A 21,705-nucleotide genomic window follows, 5' to 3' on the forward strand; every position below is an offset into this window, starting at 1 on the left:
TCCTCTTCTTCTTTTTCTTCCTCGATCACGCCCTCCGGTTGGGTGAAACGTCGTTCACCGGCAACCCGCCGATAGATCCATCCACGATGCTCGGTTTGGGTGTGGAATTTAAGGACGAATATGAACCAAGTCGGAGAGACTGAGGTACTTCTCTATCTCTCTCTCTTTCTCTGTGAACGCATACAGTGTACTCCCATTCTCGTCTACGCAAGCTCCCACGCAAGCTCATCGCTCTCGGGAGACTGAAACTCGTCCGCCGGGAAGGTACGATCAGCTGACGATCGAGCACACACAGCTGGCCTTGCCGTCGCAACCAGTTTCTCGATAGGCGCCGCCGATTTCACCGATGCGTGACCTCTCCACCTTCCCGAGCCGACCGATCGTCGAGACCGATCTCCCTTCGTACGTACGACGAAAGACAGGTCGAGCGAGGATCGTCGTCGTCGTCGTCGTTTCGGGGAACGATCTCTGGCTGACCAGCCGAACTGCACGCACCGAGGGGTCGAGAGTGAGCGGCTACTCCTCGTCGCGTTGCCGTCGCGAACTCGAGGAAACGAGACATCGTCGCCCGTTAGGGCACTACTGAGGGTACGACCAGGCGGCGTGGTGACCTGGGTCAGGTCACTCGGAGTAGCTGGTCTTGTCGCTGGCGTCGTCGGGGCTGGTCTCCCGGTAGGCGTCGCCGGTGCCGTTGGCGTGCAGGCTCTGGTTAGGCGGCTTGATGACCGTGGGCAGGTAACCGGTGCCGGTGTACGGCGCCGCCAGGAAGCGGTGCCGCGTAGACGGTATCGGGGTGGTGCAGTACGCGGCGCGGCTCGCGTACGCCGCCGCAGAGACGGACGCGGCGGAGGCCGCGGCGGCCGACGCCAGGGCGCCCGCCAGCGGCGAGAACGCCGACTTCGGTTGCAGACTGTCCTCGCAGACCAGCACCTCCATGGCGGACACCACGTCGCCTGCGACACACACGGGCAAATTCTCTCGGTCTCTCTTTTTTTCCGTTTTTCTTTTCTTCCTCTCTCTTTCTCTCTCTCGTCCTTCCAGCCGAACGAGCGAGCTTTGAGACAGCGAGTTGAGGGAAGTGACAAAGTGGCGAGGCGCGGGGAAAGACGGGTCTCTGCTGGAGAGCCGTGTGGAGGAGAGAACGCAACGGGATGTGACGCGACACACTGAGAAAAGTGCATGCTAGTATTTCGCGACCGTATAATCGCACGGCAATTCCAGCCGGAGGACTCGTTTTCGCAGCAAGCGCGATTACAACGTTGTTGGTAATAATTTGATAAGCGCGTTTGCTACTTTCTCGTTGAAATAAGAAAAAGTTAGATGACGCTTCGTTGGAACGACAAGAAGATACAAGATGTACGTATAGAGATACCATCGACGCCGGAAATGAGTAATCCGCGGTGAGATCAACCATTTTTCTCTCAGTGTACGAAGGAGATCGGATGTTTCCAACGGGAAGTTTCTGGATTGCGTAGGTGGGATTGTATCGATGCGAAATTAGAGTTTTGCGGGAAACGTCAATAAAGTGAGAATATGTATAAGTAGGAGATGATAAATCATAATAAGCACAGCGTGTTTTTCGAATAAATATCAAACAACCTAGAAGATATTTCACTCCAACCGTGGACGTGCGTATTTCCCTCTTAACGAAGCCTCCTTGGAATACGCGATTCGCCGCGCGCGTAACCTTTCAAACAACCAAATTCCGAGTAACGAAATATAAACATTTCAAGTATCTAAATAAAAAAAAAAAACAAATATCTCTTCCCCACGAATATTCGTATCATGATCTGAAATCGCGAGTAGCGAAAACTTCTTTCGGACAATCGAGAATTCCGATAAAACGGCGCCTGTGCCGCCGGAAGTAGCCTCACGCCAGAAAAAAAGAAAAGAAATCGGTCGTATCAACTTAAAGGAGGAAAATCCCTCGAAATCTTCGGGCGCAGAAGAGCCGGTAGAAAAGAAAAAGGAGAAAGCAAAGGGATAAGATATCCTACCTTTGCAACGATGGAGGAGCGCCTCGACGTCGGCGCGGCGTCTTCCGGGGAACACGCGCAGCAGAACGTCCACCGGCGAGCGTTGCTGCTGCTGCTGCTGCTGTTGCTGCTGCAGCTGCTGCAGCCCGCAGGTCTGCTGGATGTTCTGCATCTGCATCTGCATCTGAATCTCTCGCGGCTCGGGTATGTGGTGATGGTGCTGATGCTGATAGAGCGCCGGCGAGCAATAGAGCGAGCTCGCCGTCGGCCCGTAGAGAGGCGCGTACGGCGGAAAGTGCACTGCCGTCGCCGCGGCCTGCAATCCAGCGAGTGTCTCGTTTGAGAAATATCGCCCGTGTCTATCGTCGACGTATCTGTCGTCCCGCGCCTTCGAGTAAAGGTGAGACTTTTTACTTCTCTTCTCTCTCCGTTGGACGTAACGTCGCGACGGCCGGGGAATGTTATTACTACGAAGGGAACGCGTAATCTCTCGAGCAACGCGAAATAAATTGGTCAAAGAGCTAAGTATCAATGTTCAATACGGCTTCCGAGTCATCGTCGCGTTCTTCATGGATTTGTTCCCGACGTTTCAGTACGCTCGATAATAAAATCATTTATGATAATCATTTAAGTATCCTTTCCAATGCGATCCATGCGTTGGAAATGTATTTTCGACGGAAACGAGACAATTGACCCGCGGCCCGACCCGTCGTGGACGACGTCGACGTTCTGCGACGCTCCCCCCTCCCGAGTAAGATCGAAACTCGCAGGACTCACAGCTAGCGAGGGTAGCGGGGGACTAGGTCTAGGCTGTACCAGATCCACCGGTTGCAGGGTCTGCTGCGTCTGCGGCGGGCTTCCGCTCTTGCGTAGGCTGAGGTTCTCCGGCGCCGGAGTGTCCTCCCGCTGCGGCGTCAGAGCCGGGGTCAGCGGCGGCGTGTGCGTCGGGCTTTGCGAGCCCGGGTCGGGGCTGCCCTCCTCGGAGTCGTTGAGGCTGCTGCTGCGCTTCCTGACCGCCTCCGACTCCGGCATACCCGACGACGTTGATACCACTGTGAGAAAGAAACAGTTTCGACCGTTTCGCCTGATTTGGCGGGAGAATTTCGCGCAGAGAAACTTAACGGCTTAACTCGTGACTTGAGAGAAAGAAAGAGTGGAAGAGAGAGGGGGAGTTGTTGTTGGTTAGGGGAGTTAAGGTTAGGGGACGGTTCTAACGAGGGGTTATTGAAACACTGACGTTAATTGCTGCCCTCAGCATTTATGCATTTGCGCTAAAGTGTAACTAAGGGCTGCTGTTACATGTTTCTTCCTGTTTACCGAGATCTGGACATGCTTTCGCGAACAGTTTAGACGTTGATCGTGAACGTTAATTCTCGCAAAAAAGCCGGAAATAATTAATAAAAACATTTGGGATAATTCTAAATTATTTTTTTGGAATTGTAATAATGACGATCGTACCCAATGAACGATCGGCTCGCAACTCGCCGCCGGAATCGGAATCACGGTCGTCCTCGTTGCCGGTGTCGCTGGTCGACAGGATCGTTGCCGTCGTGTTTTCGGAGATCCTGGATCGCTTCGATCCTGAAACAGACCGCGAAACTTCCATTGAACGAGCGGATACGCAGATAAATACGAAAGAATTATGCGTGTAATATCTCTCTTTACGATACAGTTTTCTGCGCGAAAAATTCCATTTATTGGATTGGAACAAAAGTTCGTAGCGTTTCTCAATAGGTGACGTTTTAACATGTTTGAATTCGTTTCACGCGTGACTGAAATATATGACATATATATACATAATCTGAAAGGTTTCGACGCGTCTTTCCCTGCGATTTGCATGTGGACTTGTGAATTTTACGTGTGTTCATCGTCTAGAAATATGCCAAGTTCTGGAAGAATGGGATTACGAAACTGGCTGAAAAATGGCGAAAAGTAATGGAACAAAATGGCACACATATAAAGTTGAATAACTCTACATCTAAATATCAACGCGAACATTGTTTTCGAATTTTGCATGAAAGACGCTACAAGCCCAATAATAACTCGCGACCGTAATTTCCGTCGCTATCGTAATATTTTGTGGAGCGGGGGAAATGACAACGACCAACGATTGTACCACGAGAATTCCTCCGCGAAATGAAGACATCAATCGACTCTCATGAACTCGACGAGCCGAAAGTAACGCAACAAAAAGTGGCTGGCTCCTCCGGACTGTTGCGAGAACGAGCGTGCGCGCGCGCATTAAAATCCCGTCCCGCGAGTGTGCGATATTATATTGGCCGGTGCTCGAAGGAAACCCACGGGCGAGTGTTTCTCCCTTTCTTCGATCCGATCGAGAAACGCGCGGTGTACCATTTCGAGGTTGTTAGAAATAATTGCAGTGGGCGCGCGCGCGCGCGCACCCACACGTAAGAGTAGCGCACCAGTGCGAAAGCACAGGCACGATCTCGGACGATATCGAAAGTAATACCCGAGGTTTTCGAGGGTGCCGTTATGGCACGCGTGGGCGTGTATGCACGTGCACGACCATTCAGCCCCCGTCGGCGCAATGCGTGAAAGAATCCGGAGCGAACGGCGGTTGCGCGCTTAGGTGGTGGAAGTCTGACCGCTCGTTAAAAAGTTTAACCGTCCATTTATTAGCAAAGGGAGAGAAATAGGGAGAGAGGGAGGACGGGGGGAGAAGGGATTGATAGATCGGGGAAATGTAGCCACGGAGTATGCGGTTTCCGTCTTCACCCTCTCCCTAGCTTCGTCGATCGACTCTCGCGCGTGTACGAGAGCGCCCTTCCCCTTTGCTCTCCTTCGCGCGCGCTGTTTAAGCACGGTCTTTAACGTTCGCTTAAAGCGCAATTTTTCCTCGGTGTATTGCGGTGAATTACGTCGACAGTCGCGCGGTTCGCCGTGCGCGACTTATTGATCGGCGGCGATTATTCGATTCTTCGCGGCCGCGACGTTTCTTTCCTCTCGCGATTTCCCCCCGCGTCCTCCTCGCTGGATATTAAAATCCACCGCGTCCAATTACACCGTTTACACTTGTTCAATGTAAATTACATATTTTTTAATCAATTATATCTCCCTCCAACATATCGTGCAGTTCGGGCTGAAATACTTCCATCCGCATCGAAGAAAACCGAAAGAAACGGACTCCCCCGGTATTTCGTCGCGGGCGACGGAGTCCATAGTCGCGCTTCGGAACGCGCTACACAGTCGCGACGCATCGCGCGCCGGTAGTCGCTAATTAACACCGCGGCGGCCGGTTCATTTTCCAGCGGCGCCGAATAAAAACGCTCGAACGTGCCCGCGGGGACGCCGGCCGGGAAGGGTGGCGAATTCCACAGCGCGGGCTACAGCTATCTCCGTCCCGCGGCGCGGCATCTAGATAATAACATTAATAATTGACATCCGACCGACGTCAAAGGAAAGGAATGCAATATCGAGAGCCGGTGTTAATGTAGCTGCTGAGCGCACCCGGAGGATTCTCTCCAACCCTCGACGCTTCCACGCCGCGCCGCTCGTACACGCGCGTATTTTTGTGTAAGTGTTGCACACGCATACACACACCGACGTGCACGTGTTATCATCCGGTGTGTCCTCCGGGGTTCTGCAGGAATCGCCGGTAGATATTACCGGCATGGACCGTTATTAAAATATCGTTCTCTCTCTTCCTTTCTCTTCCCCTTTCCTCTCTCTCTCTCTCTCTTTCTCTCTTTGCGGACACGACCCTCTCCGTATCAACCCCTCCGGGCTTGTTCTCTCGTCAACGTTCGCGCGCGACGTTGAAATTCATATCCCTATGTAACCTTCATAAAGTCCCGGCGTGCGGCGGCATAACGAAGTGCATATTTGCCGGGTCCTTGAGGGTGTCGAGAGTTAACCGTGCTGCAATTCCCGAATGCATACAGGGTGTCTTAGCGCGCAAAGCGCGTGCGAATATACTGTTGCAATGTCCCGTCGCATCTCGTCCGCGGTCTCGCGATGACTCGGAAGTCGCGAGACGGCGAGATTAACATCGGCGATTCATGACGTGGAATGTTCCGGTGAGTGGGAACGTGGTGGTGACTTGGCCGTGCAAAACGACGGGTCATGCGGGCTTTTCTCGCTTGAGACAAACGATCGGGGGCGATTGGTTCTCACTAGAGATCGTTCAAGTTCCAAGAACACAAGAACGGTCCACTGAAATGTTTACGTTACTTTAACGGGGTGAATATGTTGATTTAACAGATTTTGGTGCTGCGCACTTCTTAACACGTTCCCCGTGTTAAAGTGAGATCAAAATTGCAGCGGGCCATTTTTAACACGAAACTTCTCACCGTGCATTCTTCCTCGAGTATCACGCTCGATTTTAGTTCGGAACGAGAGGATTAATTGCAGGGAGGTCTTTGAAGGATCGATGAGAAAGGCGACGTCCGAGAAAATTGTCCTCAAGAGAACATCGACGTCAGATCCAGCGGGGAAAAATCCGCGAAGGAAAGAATCGCGATTTGTCGCGCCGGGAATTTGAAGGATAATTCGTGTGATTTCTTCGAAGTGCGCGCCCGGTGCTCCCGCGCCATCGAAGAAAGTGCCGGACTAATCAATGGCGGGAAAGGTGAGAAAAACGAGACCATTGTGGAACGTCCTCGCCCTTTGGGCGAGGCGAAGCGACACAGCACAATGGAGAACACAGTATCACGAACGGGAATCTTTTCCTCCCCTCTTCCCCCTCCCCAGATCTCCTTCCCGGTTCGAGAGCTTGTCTTGTATTTCGAGAAGGGTGCGTGTGCAATTTATTGTAATTTCTCCCGTCGGGCACACACGAACGTAAGATCTAACTTCTCTCGGATGTCTCCCGACGCGGGGCGACCGTACATACCTGGCGTGTATTTTGAGACGCGCTTCGGGGAAGTTAATAAAACTCGTTGCGCTGGAGAGGAGAGCAGCAGCAGCAGTGAGGTGAGGCGACGCGAGGCGAGGTATATACGGCGGATATATGTACTCATCCACGACGACTCGGTGGAGAGAAACGTCAACTTAAACCAAATAAACCGAGCGGGACGGACGCGTCGGTAAACGAGCGGGTTGAGTAATGTCATTAGGCGATTCAACCTTTCGACTGAATGACGGTATTAATTTCGTCACACGCGCCTGTCTCCCTTTCGGATATCCATCGTCTGCGACTCTTTGGATTTCAGTGAGAGATGGATTGCAACATTTTTCAACGAATTTCGCAATGCAATAGGAATTTAAATTTCCAACAGGAATCGAATGTTTTTCAATCATATTTTCAGAAGATGAATTAATATCATTATTATTATATCGCAAATTTTTCGATTGGATACCACATACATGTTGAAACTCATTGAGATATGGATGTTGCAAACTTGCATCTACGTATGCGTGCGTGTGTGTGTGCGTGTAGCTACTGTTTCAAAAGGCAAAATATTTTGTTAATAGGCGGTTACCAAGTTATAAAAATATTCAAAGATTATTCGTGCATCTGACGACCTAATAACAGTTAAGATGCCCGACGAAATGTTATTAAGATGCGAGGATTTTCATCTGATTGCAAAATTGTTGAAGGATAAAAAATATCGAGACCGATCAAACCTGACTGAGATCGAGAGTAGCTACGGACTACGCGCTGGAAGTAGGCGCGTGTCGATCGATCTTTTGAAGTTTCAATCACCGCTGATGTCTCGGAGATCGAGGGGGGTTCTTTTCAACGTGCGACAACCTCGGACAAGCCGGCCATAAGCTACTCTACTCTTACAAGCACGGTCATTCGATATCGGCGATCACAGCCGTCACGGACACTCCCTCCGGCGGGCCGCGCGCATTCTTCCGGTGGCGCGGCCGACGTTGGCGGCGGCGATTAATTAGAGACGCGCACGGCCGATGTTGTACGTACGCACACGGGGACCTCCTCACTTGACCGATCATGACAAGACGCACTCGAAGCAGATACACGCGCGCACAATCCGACGGCGGCGGCGGATGTTGTTGTAGGTCTACGCCCTAACCTGCGGCGGCGGCGTGGCGTATCAGCGCGCACGGTGGAGACAGACGCGGACAATGGAATCATGCGAGGACAATACCGAATAATTTAGAATGGCACATAGATATCGGGAGGCTCCGGCCTACGGCGGCGGCGCATAATAGAGAATAGGAGTAATAGGACACAGCCCGCGGGGCAACTGTGGAGGACACGAAACATCCCTATAAATTAGGCTTAGGCGAAACGAGCCTAACCGCGCGCTCGCTCGCTCGCTCGCTTGCTCGGGACGCTCCTCTCGATACACAACCTCCTTCTTGCCCCCCTTTTCGCATAATAGTGAGAGGGTAAAGACGGCGATTTAAGATTCGGCGGGGATGTCCTCCGGTATCGATGCACTCGAAGCCGTGCTGCCTGCGGAACAAATCAATGACGCGTCGTACTTTGTGATTATTCTGTCATCTGCGTCGAAAAAAGTGCTAGATTCCAGTAAATAATTACTCCAACACTCCTTGGCAAATTTTTACTCGGATTGAGTAAATTTTCGTCGTTCTAAGTGAGACCTCGCGCTCTAAGAAGTTCAGAGAGTAAGCTGCGCGCATGGCTGTCCTTTCATTCCGGTCATCGCGAGGTAAGATCTGCTTTTATATCCATCGAATTTCGGTATATCGTTTGGGTACTTTAAACTTTAGGCTTAAATAACAATTAATATATAATAATTAGGTAAGTTTAGATAATTTAGATTTTAAGCTCGTTGCTACACGTTGATCGCAATCGATCGAATAATCGTGATCGAGCGATCGTAACGAAGCTGCCGAAAAGTCTTTGGAAACTTTTTTCTGGACTAATGGGAAACTCAATTCGTTCGGAAAAGATGGAAAATGTCCGCTGAGCGGGATATTACGTCGAGCCGTTGTTTTATGCGAATTTTCAGTAGCGCCGTCAGTAGCTCGGAACACTTCCGCGTAAATCCGCCGCGAGCGAATTTCGAGTTCGCCAGTTCCGAGCTCTGATATTACGCGCGGGAGACGGTGGCGATGAATTATCATTTCCTATTGTTCGTACGATCGTAAAGTAACTGGGGTGTGTACGGAACTCTGAAACGCTTTCTCTTTCTTTGGCCGCGCATGCGATTGATAAACGGCCTTTGTACATGATGTTAATTTCGTCGGGTCTGTTAAATTACGACTGGAAGTAATTTACGCCGAAAACTTTCCCCACCGGGAATTGAAATTCTCCGCTTTCACGATCCGCCGAATTAACACTTATCGAGAGCGATGCGTTCTCCCCCTTTCTCTCTTTCTCTCTCCGAAATTTTCGATATTTAATACGCGTCTACGTCGCGAATACCAAATGAAAAACGCTATCACGGAATGAACTACTGGAGAGGTGATAGGTAATCGAACAAAACGGTGCGTATTTAATCCATTGATTGTATATTAAAATAAATAAATATCATAAATATCATATATATGTGCGCTTTGATTAAAGAGAAAAGAAAAACGAGACGAACTTTTGCACCAGCCCGACGCTCATCCCATTCGTCATCAGATTCGCCCATGTCAAACACCTAACGAAAATGAATGGAAGGAATGCGGACTGCGAGCGATTATCTCGGGAATCGATAAAATGATCGCACAGCGTCAATTAATTTCACGAAGCGGCGCGACCTGAAACGAGGAAGGCGTACCAGGCACGATAGAGAAAATCTCACGGCCGTTAGAACACCGTGATATACGTGCGCTGCAGCAGCAGCATCAACGATGGCTTGAAGCCGATGTGTGTGGCTCTCGAGCACGGAAACGGGATCTGAGCAGCGAGAAAAGACTCTCATTATTACGTATCGATACGCCCGGAAAATAGCAGCGCCCGATCTGCCGCCCAGAAATGACGCAGTCGATTCGAGTGCCAGCACGAAAGAGCTCGAAGAAAAGGCAAGTTCCTTATCGCGGGCACGAGAAGAGGGAGAGAGAGAGAGAGAGAAAATGTGCGGGTGTATACATATGTGAGACAGAGAGAGAAAGAGAGATGGAAAGCGGGAACGAGGCGAGAGAGAGAAAGAGAGAGGGGGGAGGGGAAGGAAGGGCCCTTCAGCCAGCAGCGACAGCAACAGCGAGCAACAGCCCGATCAGTCATTAAATCGTCGCGATTCCCTTTTATTTCCAAGCTTCTTCCGTATGTGTGCGTGCGCACAAATGCATGTGTGCGCGTATTTGCACGCGTACGCGCGCGTATGTGAGTGTGTGCGCGCGTGGGAGCACCGCTTTACAACGTCCGTGTTTTCGTTGTGTGCCGCGGTGAAAGGGTGAATACGGCCGTGGGATGCTTGTGTGTACACCCCGTAGTGTATGATGGATAGGGTGAGAGTCGAGAGAAAGAGAGAGAGAGAGAGAGAGAATGGGTGGAGGAGGATGAGAGGCGAGGAGAGAGAAAGAGTGAGAAAGAAAAGAGAAGCCAGGACGGGGGGAAAAAGGGAGAGGAACGCTGAAGAGCGATCGGGCGTAACGTTTTTAATTGTTTCGCGCCCAGCCGCCTTTTGTTTTGGCGTTTATGCCTCGTAAACGTTTGCCAAGCTCACCAACGGCGACAGCCTTCCCCGGCCGAGCGACGAGGGAGGGGGTTCGCGATTCTCCCTTCCTTCCCATCCTGTCGCTTCCACAATTACCCGGCCGGGGGTTCCTTCGAGAGTTCGTCCTTCCGCGCCGCGTCTCGCTTCTTTCTCCCCGAGGAATATAACGTGATCGTTAGTTTTTTCGTCCTGGCCCCCCTTGGCCGCGCTGGTTCTCCACAGCAATGGCTTTTACGCTCGGCTGGATGCTCGCCAATGCGTTACCAGTTCGCCGAGCCGCCATGTTGTCGCGTGTCGGGAAAGGTTTGTTTTCGAACGACTCCCGTGAACTTCTCTCCCGTCTCATTTTCGCGTCGTACGATTAATATCCGCCGTTTTTCGTCGACCCTCTCGTCGACGGAGTCTCTTCTCGACATTGTCGTGTTGGGTAATCAGTTTGCGAATATATCTGAGTTATGAGACGTGGAAGATATCGTTGCAGAGTCTGAAGTTCAGAGGAACATGAATATTCATCGAAGAAAGTTACAATCGATATCGATTGCAAGCGGGACAAGCGAGAGCGTTTTTCTTTTTTTAAGGGGGAAAAAGAAATTAGCAATTTTTTCATCGCTACACAATTGCAATAATGACGAAATCGCGTTATCATTTTTTAATGCTGCTGGCAGCAAAGTTATGCAACTTAAATTAATTTTGAATAAACGATTCGACTTCCTTACGCTGAGAGTAACACGTAATAGTTCTATTTAGCGGTATATGCGGCACATAAACAAAAATTAGCCGATGGATCCCTTTCAGCTCGATCGAGTAGGTACTCGCGGTTCCCCGCTGAATTAATTAAGTCAACTGGATCCAATGGTTTTCTTTTATGCTCGCGAAAGTAGCGGAAGAAAGAAGCCTCGACCGGTTAGAGTATCTGATTTCCATTGCTTTTTTTCCTATCTCGAGAGGGTCGATATGGCTTCCGAAGATCATTTCAACCGGTCTTTATCGAAACTAGATGGTATCAAGTCAGGCGTAGTTACACGGAAGCGATGCAGGAATATCTTCGGCATTCTGTCGAATTTATCGATGAATCCAGATAAGGGGAAGACGTTCGGGCAGGGGAATGTAGCTGTTCGTTTTAACAAGCGGACATCGGATGATCCTCCAAGTTGTGCAATCTAAGTTAATTTTTTCGATACCATATATCATGCGGGTTAACGAAACGGCAAAAAAAAGTGAGAATCCCAGATTTATCGATCGTGAATTATGCTGGCTAGAAAAGATATCCCTGCCTGCTGTGGGAACGTATCCTTTGCGGACTGAAGTATCTAAAGTCCACCCGAGGACGAGCGATGTTAAATATTCGTAATATCTACACCTCAAGAGTCGCTCTGGAGTTTCCGTGACTTTTAAATATTTTCGTACGGCGCGAGCAACGAACACTTCGCGGTTATCTTCGTGTCGTCTCGCGCATCTTGCGCGCCTGGTAGGATAACCACTCTTGCTCTCGTACTTCGCATTCGCATTCGCCGAGTATGAAATCACGTTCGAAATGGTATTTAGCGACATTCCCGAGGATCTCGTATCGATCAACAAAGATCGAGCCAAGGTTCGTGCGTACCGTTTGCGGCGGTCTTAGGGCAAATCGGCGGAGAGAAAGAGAAAGAGAGAGAGAGGGAGGAGGAAAGGGAGGGGGGAAGAAAAGCTAGAACGCTGGCAGAAGTTTTGTTCAAACACTCTCAGGAGATGTGCTTCTCCGCCGTCGTCGTCGACGTCGTCGTCGTCGGCGAAGTTGCACGTGTACATGCATTCGACCCCGCACGGAGCGGGTACACCTATGCAAATAGGTAAGGTCGGGTTCGGCCTTACCTATCTGTCCGCGTTTGTATTCCCCGAAGTCCCGCTGACTCTTTGCAAACAATGTTGCCAGGCACGTCGTGAGAGCATTAAGTAGCCATGCCGAGCGTGCCGATCTCCTGCCTTATCCGGCTTCGAATTTGATTACTCAAATCGCGTGTGTTTGCCATGCCGAGTTCCTAAGCGACGCGACCGCGAAGTCGATGTAACGGGTGATCGATTAACGGAGCATCGCCGATCTCTCTCCGGCGGCGCGCTTTGGCGCGATTCATCGAGTCGAGGGTGATGGCTGCTCATCGTGGCCACAAGCTCGTTGATATTGATTTGCAGAAGTTGTTTTTTCTTCTTCGTCAGATTGGAAAAAAATCACCGGGAAAGTGATATCACGTGATAACCTCGCGAGAAATTTGTGATATAATTCGAACTATCGATTCTTAATCGATATTCGAATTATTCTCTATCAATTGGGAACATTTTGTTAAAGTATATGGTGTAATTTTTTTTCGGCGTCAAAGAGAATGCAAAGTTTTACATGTCCGTCCGCGGTATTGATGCTTAACTCGCAATTCGATGGATATTTTATCTATATTAAAGATCGTTTCAATTACACAACGTACACTTGAAATTTACGCGAGGTGTCTGGCAATACTGACAATCGATAGTGAAAATCCGAGAAGACGAGCATCATATATTCACGGTCGAGAAACTCGACAAGCGGAAAAAGAATTCTCCCGAAGCGAACGGCTACGCTTTTACGCCGTTCTTCGCGGCCGACTTCGAAACATGCGGCGTAAAGTGAGCGGAACTTTTGACATCTCGCGCAAATCCGTCGCGCGATCGGAATTCGTTCTTGCTCGTCGCTTGTTTCGCGCCGCAGACACGCCGGAGTGAATTCACGAGGAAGCGCGCGCCGGGTGCAATCCCAAGGAGCGCGCAGGGGAGCGTATTACAGCGGGGCGAAATAATTTCCTGGTGTCCTCCGCAGCCACGAAGGACGAAGAACGGAAGCGAACTGGTCTTTCACAAAGTTTCTTGGACACTCGAAGAAGCTTCTCTCTCTCCTGCCGAGAAACTGCCGGATAATGGTCCCAGTAGACGGAGCGACCAAGTGATCCTTGCGGGATAAAGGGTGTGTCGCACACGTACGTACAAAAGGCGCCTGCCGTGCGCGTGTACATGTGTGTGTATATATGTGAGTGGGTGTGTGTGTATGTGTGTGCACCGGCTCCTACAAAGCGTATCCTGTGCCTGCTCCTCCACGGAGAATTCAGCGGAAAGACCAAATCTCTACATCCTCCTTTTCGACGTAATGACTGCGCCGTGGCGTTTCGCCCTTTGCTACGCGGATCCACGCTGTGTGTGTGTATGTGTGTGCGCTTTAATCGCCTGTAAATGTCGGTTAATATAATTCATACGTGAATTCCGTGAGCTTATTGGCGGTGAACGATCATTTATCGCGAAAGTCGCGCAGGCGATTGATCATCGGACATTACTCGCGTCTCAGAATTATATATATTTATTCGAATATTAAAAAAAAATATATTAGCGACGGGTCTGTTTTTATTTTCGTAATTTCGAACGATCGAAGAAAAATGATCGTAGAATGTAAAGTGGAAAGTTTTTCGGACGAAATTAACGCCAAAGCTGAAGAATTAACGCAATAGTCGGTCGAAAATATTTTTTATATATCTGTATATTGTATATTATTTGATTATATAGATTAACATCGATAAGAACGTAGACACGTGTCCTGTCACTCTGGAGAGTCAATTGCCATAAATTGTCGAATAATGAATTCCCCAAGACGAGTCGACTTCGTCGGATAAATGCGCCCCGCTCGAGAGGGAGTCGCTCGAAAGCGAACGACAATTAATGACATTCCGCGAATTTCCGCGATATCGCGCGAGACCCGCCGCGACGATTCGTACTTATTCGGAAGAAGTGGCGATGCTGACGTAGCGTGGAAAGTGCGATAGCAAAAAAAAACCTCAGTTCATCCTCCTTTCCCCTCGCCAGCATCGAAATTTTCTCCGCACTCTCGAAGAAAGGGATCCTCTGCCCCCTCCCCCTTGCCACTTCTTCGACGAAGTCGCGAGTGTCCGTCCCTAGTATTAAGTATAAAGAGGTGGATATCTCTTTCCCCGTTCGCGATATAATGGGGGTTCGTCGAGTTTCTCTCCGCCACCGAGAGCGCACCCACCCACTTGGCAGGCAACCTCGTGATCTCTCTCCCATCTACCCGGAGAAGGAGCGAACGAGCGAGAGAGCGAGACAGGGGCAGAGAGAGGGTGTATCAGCGACCAACCCAGAATCCCCCGCGGTCGAAGGCACTGGCCCGAGAAATTCAATTACTGCTAAACTTCTCTCGACCGGAGACTCTCCCCCAGTTCGTCTATATACTACTGTAAGCACTCTGTTTCGAAGATCGGCCGGAGAGAGAGAGAGACATCTTACGCTTCTTCTCTCTCTCTCTCTCTCTCTCTGTCTCTCTCTTTCTATCTTTCCCTTCACTCGTCCCTCGCAGGTACGCATGGTGCACTCGCCACCCGTAATTGAAACCAGGTGCGCCCGAGGGGTTTCTTCGACGTGGCGGATAACGTCGTTCGCCTCGCAGTTTTTCTTTTTCCCTCACCTTTTCTCGCTATTTTCCACGACACTACAGTCCGTCGCGTCAACGAATGAAATTTCCGTAAAAGGGAGAGAGGGAGGGAAGGTTGTATCGGTCATTTTTCGCGTCGGAGCGAAGACGAAACTTCTCGAGGACGAACATACGAAAGAAGCAATCGGAGCGGAAGGAAAAAAGAGGAAAATTCGGCCAACGAATCTCTCTCTCCTCTCTGTCTCTCTCAGTCGGAAACATACCGAATGACAGTGAAATTCTCATTGAACCGATAACGCGGTGTTATCGGTAGACACGATTGAATCGAGGCTTTCGACCGGCGCGTGCGGACGGGGTAGTTCTTAATTACTTCTGAATTACTTCCGCACAAGTTGAAGAACGCCGCCCTCCTCTCAACGTCGTCCTTCTCTCCTTTCTTCCTCCCCTTCCTTTTGTTTTTTCATCGGCGACAGAATCCACGTTCCATAAAGAAGCGCGAAAGCATTTCCCCCCCGCGGCAGGGAAATGTTCGCCCGTGATATTCTTTGCCGACACGGCACAACACGGCCTTTTTCTCGCGCGCTTCGAATTCGCCCGGGAGAGAGACGATCGCTATCGGGCCTCTTCTGCTCCCCTCACCTCCCTCTGCCTTTTTCTTTTTCTCTCTACGTGACGTAATCGGACGCGCATCGCGGATAGAGAAGTCCAATTTGTAATGGGAATTACACATGCACTGACGAACCGAGAATAGTAGAACCGAGTAAGTATTTTATACAGCTTCAGCCGCGATACAACCGTTTCCGAAGCGGAGATCTAACAATACACGATTCTTTTGTGAAACAGCACGTACTGTTAAAATCATTGCGATTAATCTGTCTGTGTCAGATTTTCACTTTCTTCATTTAATTATCACGAATTGTCTTCGTTTGATACTTTAATTTTCGCTACTTCGAACTTTCCATCGAATACTCCAACAAGTGTTTCGTACAGAGAAAGATTTTCACCTTCTTCATTTATCATCCTCGCGAAAAAACTTGATCCCTACTTGACATTGTAATTTTTGTTGCTCCGAAATTTTTATCGAATGTTCCGACCAGTTGTCTCACGCACGGAAGAAGATTTTTATTTCCTTCGCTTCGTCATCACGGGTTGCTTCTATTTGACGTTTAAATTTCGCCTACTTCAACATTTCCGTCAATTATTCCAACAAGTGCCCCGCGCGTACGGAAAAAGCACGCCTCGTCCAAATAACGGTTTTAAAACGCAATGCGTGAGCAGTTACGAACGGACCACCCCGCACGGGTTTTGTTACGAGCGTACGAGCTGAGTGGACATGCGTGTAATAACGAGATGTGTCACGATGCATGGTGGATTTTATTAACCGCAACTATTCGCGATGGGACGCGCAACGTAACGCGGTCTCTCTTTCGGACGTCACCGCCAGAGAGGTAACAATGAAATGCAACGCGCGCGATAGAAAAATGCTACATAGTAGAGTGTCCCCGCGAACGAACCCGACCATCGATTGCAACTGCATTGTTATAAAGTGATACTCGATCGCAACTGGCACCCCTGTAAAGTGATGCCCGCCGGGAAAAAGCCGATTCTTATGGCTCACATAATTGTCAGCGGACTTTTGCGGCACGCGATCCCCATTACTCCACGTCCCATTTCATTTTTAACGTCGCGTATCTCGACGATTAAACCCTCTGAATTTAATTTACGTGGAACTTCATTTTAAACTGACAGAATTGATTGAAGAGATCGCATTTTTCGTCCGTTCAATTGCAATCTTCGAATCTCGTAATCCGCGAAAACCCGCGAATTTCTGTCTAATAACTGTGAGAAGCGGAATCAATCTAATTTTTATCCATGATAAAATTCACTCCACATTTGAAAGATCGATAAATATGATATACTATGCTCATATAATAATAACAATATCGTTTCTCATTCTGCGACATTAAATATGATAAGCAGATGTATATCGTAGTTTGCATATAGATCTATCTTTTATTATACATTTAAGACTAAACATCGCCATTCAACATGACTTTAAAAAGCTTCTCCTGTCTTAATGAGTTGTCTATATGCAATGTCGGCATGAAATAAGTGTCAAAAGGGCAGATGAAGCGCGAGGCACGCAATGGAAACAAAGTATCTCTTATTGAATATCGGGAGCGAGTCGGCTAATTCAGAATAGCTCCGTTAATGCACAAAGGTTGCGTTTATCAGAAGAGCGGGAGCGCACTTGGACTTACGCCAGGTCGCGTGTACATTCCACTTACTATATATATATATATATATATAATAATATATAGGGTGAGAATGAGTCGTGGCGGAAAAGAAGCCCGCGGAAGGGTCGAGGCGGAGAGAATTAAAGGCACCCGCCACTAACGAGAGCACGACTTCTGCTTCGAGTGGCATAATAAGGGCCCGCGAGCCTCGCTATTATTTACTTAACATTATGGGCCATAGCGGCCACTTGCCCTACTTAAAGACGTGTACGCACGTTCCTAATGGGCACTCGTCCGCAAGTCATGCGTGTGCCGAACGCACATGCGCGCCCGCTTCGGTCGCGTGCCGCCGTTTATTATGCCCCGTATTGCACTTATGTTACCGTGAAGCTGTTTTCCTCGCGGCGATATGGACGCGCAACGTGTGTATCGAGACACGACGGAGACTCGGTGAATCTCGTCGAAATTGATCGTGAAAGACCGGACGACTTCGATCTCTCGCACGAATCACCGCGGAGTGACGTCGCATCGTATAAAAGAAAGAGGAAACGGAAAGAAAGAGGGAGTTAACTAAAGTTAACTTGTCACACCGGGGAAAAAAGGAACTCAGTTGCTGCAACTGAATAAAGACCAGATGGAAACTCGGTGACAGGAAATAACGTCTCTGCGTACAGCGACTGTATTGAAAGATGAGTTTAATTGCATCTACCTGGCAATGGACAACCAAACGCGTTTCGGTTGAAGGGAATCGAATTTGATTCGTGAGAACGAAAAGTTGTGTTTCCTTGAAGCGAAATGCGTTTGATCGTCCGTCGTCGGGTACTTCCGACCAAACTCATTTTTTGATGTAAGAACATTTGCGTGAACATATTCAGCTGCGTTGAAACTCGGTTGAGACAACTGAGTGACTGAGCAGGAACCTCCTACAGGAATTTCTCCGTTCCTACCTCCGTTTTCATCTGGTCCCCAGGCAACGGAAAATTCAGTCACGCCAACCGGATCGTTTCCTCCATGTATAGGAAAAACGGGACTTGGAATAAGAAAGGCGCATTAGCGTTCGTTATATGTCCAGAAGCGCAGCCCCGGAGGCGATCACCTCGCCCGGAAGTGGAAATGAGCGAGCGAAGCGATTTCGCTACTCGATTGCGACTCACCGGTGATCCCACCACCGGCCACGACGACGGCGTCGCCCTTCTCGACCTTGGGTTGCCGGTACTCGTCCTGGGTGGACCTCTTCCTCGGCATAAGACCGCACTCCGGTTGGTGGAGCGTCTGGATATGCGCGGCGGCGGCGGCGGCGGCGGCCGCGGCTGCCGCGGGTATCGCGAGGCCCGCCGGACTGCCTACGTGCGCCGGGTGCGGGGGCGGGCTACCAGCTGGCGTCGCGCCGGCGGCCGCCGGCAGAACGGGGGCGGTGGTGCAGCTGCCGGTATTGTATTGCAATTGCAGGCCCAACTCGCGCGCCTCGCTCTCCTCCTGGGCCTGCTGCCGTCTGAGCGCGACCTGAAGCAGTTTGTTCGCCGCTTGAAAACGGGCCGAAGAGGAGGGTGGAGAGAGGTAGGGGGCGGAAAAGTTACGTGGAATTTGTTGATGGATGCGTTCATCGGGGAGCGTCATTCTATCTTCATCGCTTATTAGATGGAACGACGAAGATGGAACGACACACTTTAGCATTGATAGCTCGCTTCCCGAACGCACACAATGTTCGCGTTTTTCGGGGGGATCGGCCTATGGGCGGGGTGTTCCGGGGTGTATTGCGTTTGTTTGTTTTAACGCGTTGAGTTTAATAAGGGTAGCTTTCTCCGGTGGAAGTCATTTGAAATTCACTGACGGATTCTCCCGAGACGGGAGATGCCCGACTGGAAGATGTGCGCGAGATTAGTGAATCTCGATATTAATGTTAAGTTCGTTAATTATATATACAGCGAACTAATAGCAATGGAAACATGGAAGGCGGGGAACGCAGAAAGAATTGATTTTTTCACGAAGAGAACAGCGGATAACGTTTATGTTAAGGGTTTCAAGCTCAAGCTTTCACAGTGATAATTTCATGGTAATTTCATGATCCAACGTTAATCAATTTTTACTTCACGCTCTCACACGTGGAATGCTTATTAATGTCATCTTGATATCTGGGGAGTGCATACACGCATTTCGCGAATAGCGAATTAAATTTCGTTCCGTGGAGCATTCCGTGTCGTGTAACGCAAGATCGCGCGTGCGGATCACGACAATTACGTATATCGATCGTTTTGTTCGCTGTTGAACAAAGCAGCCGAGGGCTCGCAGAAGGAGGATGTTGAGATTTCAAATGAAATTGAACCGGGCCGAAGCATAAGCCGATCATACCGGAGGGTGCTTGATGCGGAATCTCAGGTGTGTGTATAGTATTACGATCCTGAAACGTTACATGAGCTGGTAATTCTACCCGTGATCTGTCGGACACACTAACGCGCCTATGTCAAATCGGCGGAATTGTGTCGGTGACAGCTTTTATTTGCAGATATCGGATATAGATTATTTTCGATAAGTGCGCGTTCGCACGTATTCAGTAATATGTATAATGTGACATCAAATATGACATGGTAGCGCAAGGGGGATTAAGTGCAATTTGGGTTACAGTTATAAACTCATATTTGAGAAAAAATATAGCAATGACGCACAAGTAGAACGCTGATTAATCATCAGTATTCGTATGCACAGTACAGATAGAACATTTTATGACGATTATGACGTATCTCAATTAGACAGATTTTTTATCTCTCTATTAATTACTCATACGTCTCATCAAAAGCACGTGCAAGACTAGAGTAATTAATGTGATTATGTATAAAAAGATAGAAATTATAGAATTGAAGTATGAATGAATGAATGCGGTAAGACTAAAGTGCAAACCAAATCCTCTTCTTAGCAAAAAAGCTAAAGTAATAAAAAGATATATATATATATAAAATCATAAGTCTTATAATCTACGGTATATTCAAACATTTTTACCCGCTCTCGCGGAGCGACGACTAGTCTTCGATAGCGAGTCACAACGATTTACGATTTTGACGATTAATACTGGTCGAGAAACATCCGCGTTTCGAGTTTTACCCGCGATCATGCTCTTCCCTTCTTCGAGGACATTTATCAAACCGACGTGAAATCCCGACGTGGGGTTCGTACGTCGCGCTTATCAAAGCCAGGTATTGGAGACTGAGAGTGTTGCGGATCAGAGATTAAAATTCGACGAACGAATGAATTTCGGTCTTGGCTCACTTCGCACGGACTCTGGTCAAATCTCCGGTCCTCACTCCGCAAGCCTCGATCTCCACTACCCGATGTGCAAGCCGCTGGACGCTTTGCAGGCTTCGAAGCGTTTTTACATCACGAATTAATAACACAACTACATAGCTAAAGCGCTCCGAAATATAGATCCTACCCCTAGCAGTCTGCTACTAGCTTCAGGGACGCTCAGGGAGGCAAGGTTCCACGATCGACGCGTCGCGGCACGTCGAGCGTCGGCTCCTCGGCGGCAGCTCCTTACCTGTGCGGCCATGACGCGCTGCCTCTCGGCGATGAGGGTGCACTTGGCGCACACGCAGTCCCGCCATCGGCAGTACCGTTTGTGGCCCTTGAGCGCGGACACGACCCCGTGGTTGCGGCATCGCGCGCACTTGGGGGTCCGCTGGTACCTCTCGGCGCTGGCGCGCAGGAAGAACGCCGCCGGCAGCACGTGATGCTGCTGCTGCTGTTGCTGATGCTGCATCAGTTGGCCGACGTCGACGCCGAGGCCGACGCCGCGGGGTAGCGACATCCTGTCGTTCACTGCGCTCGCAGCGAGCGTTCTCTCGACGGCGGGATTGATCGGCGACGATCAGCGGTCACCGCGCGTCGATCACCGCGCGTCGCCGATCCGGGCCGGTGCCGCGTACTCGACGACCCTCATGCCGGGGGCACGCATGACACGACGATCCCCGAGAACCCTCCGGAGTGTATCAGCAGCAGCACCACCACCACCGACAGGAGCGGAATCGATTACCCTCTTCGACGCGCTCGACACTGTGCCGCGTCACGGTACAGCCGTTCTTCCTGACACCCGTCACATCGTCGGCGAAATTCTCCTCGAGCCGCTGACTTCGCGACACGAACCGAACGACGAGAGAGATACGCAGCTAGGTAGGTAGGTACTACCCGGTACTACCGTACGCGCGCACGCGCCCGCACTTCCGCACTTCTGCGGCCGCTGGCTGTCACGGAGAGAACGACACCCGCTCGTCCGACGGTCGTGGGCCGAAATGCGGAATCGCCCCGCGACACACACTCACCACCCCTCTCTCTCTCTCTCTCACTCCCGCTCGCTCGCCGGCATTGTCAACAATTGCAGCATCCCGGGTGAGTCGATTCAGGTAGCGCGCGCGGATAGACAGAGAGGCGGTAGCGCGCGCGGCGGTATCGGCGGCGGCAGCAAAGTGGGAGCTCAAGGGGGCCGCAGTCGGCGGTGGCGGCCGCCGCTGCCAGGGGGGGTGGGG

The 21,705-nt window shown here is 50.1% G+C and overlaps 1 protein-coding gene across 1 annotated transcript; it reads right to left on the reverse strand.

Moving 5' to 3' along the window:
* Positions 1 to 260: 260 nt before the first annotated feature.
* Positions 261 to 20,990, reverse strand: LOC106743081 (doublesex- and mab-3-related transcription factor A2). The gene is made up of 6 exons (XM_014616607.1): positions 20,721 to 20,990; positions 18,346 to 18,694; positions 3,435 to 3,557; positions 2,754 to 3,028; positions 1,998 to 2,292; positions 261 to 953 (listed from the first exon to the last, which is right to left on the reverse strand). The coding sequence occupies exons 1-6, from the start codon at positions 20,988 to 20,990 to the stop codon at positions 622 to 624; spliced, it is 1,644 nt and encodes a 547-aa protein (XP_014472093.1). The 3' UTR covers positions 261 to 621.
* Between the last annotated feature and the right edge of the window lie 715 nt (positions 20,991 to 21,705).

This window comes from Dinoponera quadriceps, unplaced genomic scaffold (genome assembly GCF_001313825.1).
Source record: "Dinoponera quadriceps isolate SergipeBrazil2010 unplaced genomic scaffold, ASM131382v1 scaffold823, whole genome shotgun sequence".
In the NCBI taxonomy this organism is placed as follows: domain Eukaryota; kingdom Metazoa; phylum Arthropoda; class Insecta; order Hymenoptera; family Formicidae; genus Dinoponera; species Dinoponera quadriceps.

Excerpts from the sequence above, each read along its gene's own strand:
- LOC106743081 (XM_014616607.1), bottom strand. The coding sequence starts at position 20,990 with ATGTCGCTACCCCGCGGCGTCGGCCTCGGCGTCGACGTCGGCCAACTG. Across the intron at positions 3,558-18,345 it reads GGCCGGTGGTGGGATCACCG|GATCGAAGCGATCCAGGATC; the intron begins GTGAGTCGCAAT and ends GGTCTGTTTCAG. Across the intron at positions 3,029-3,434 it reads GCGAGCCGATCGTTCATTGG|TGGTATCAACGTCGTCGGGT; the intron begins GTACGATCGTCA and ends TCTTTCTCACAG.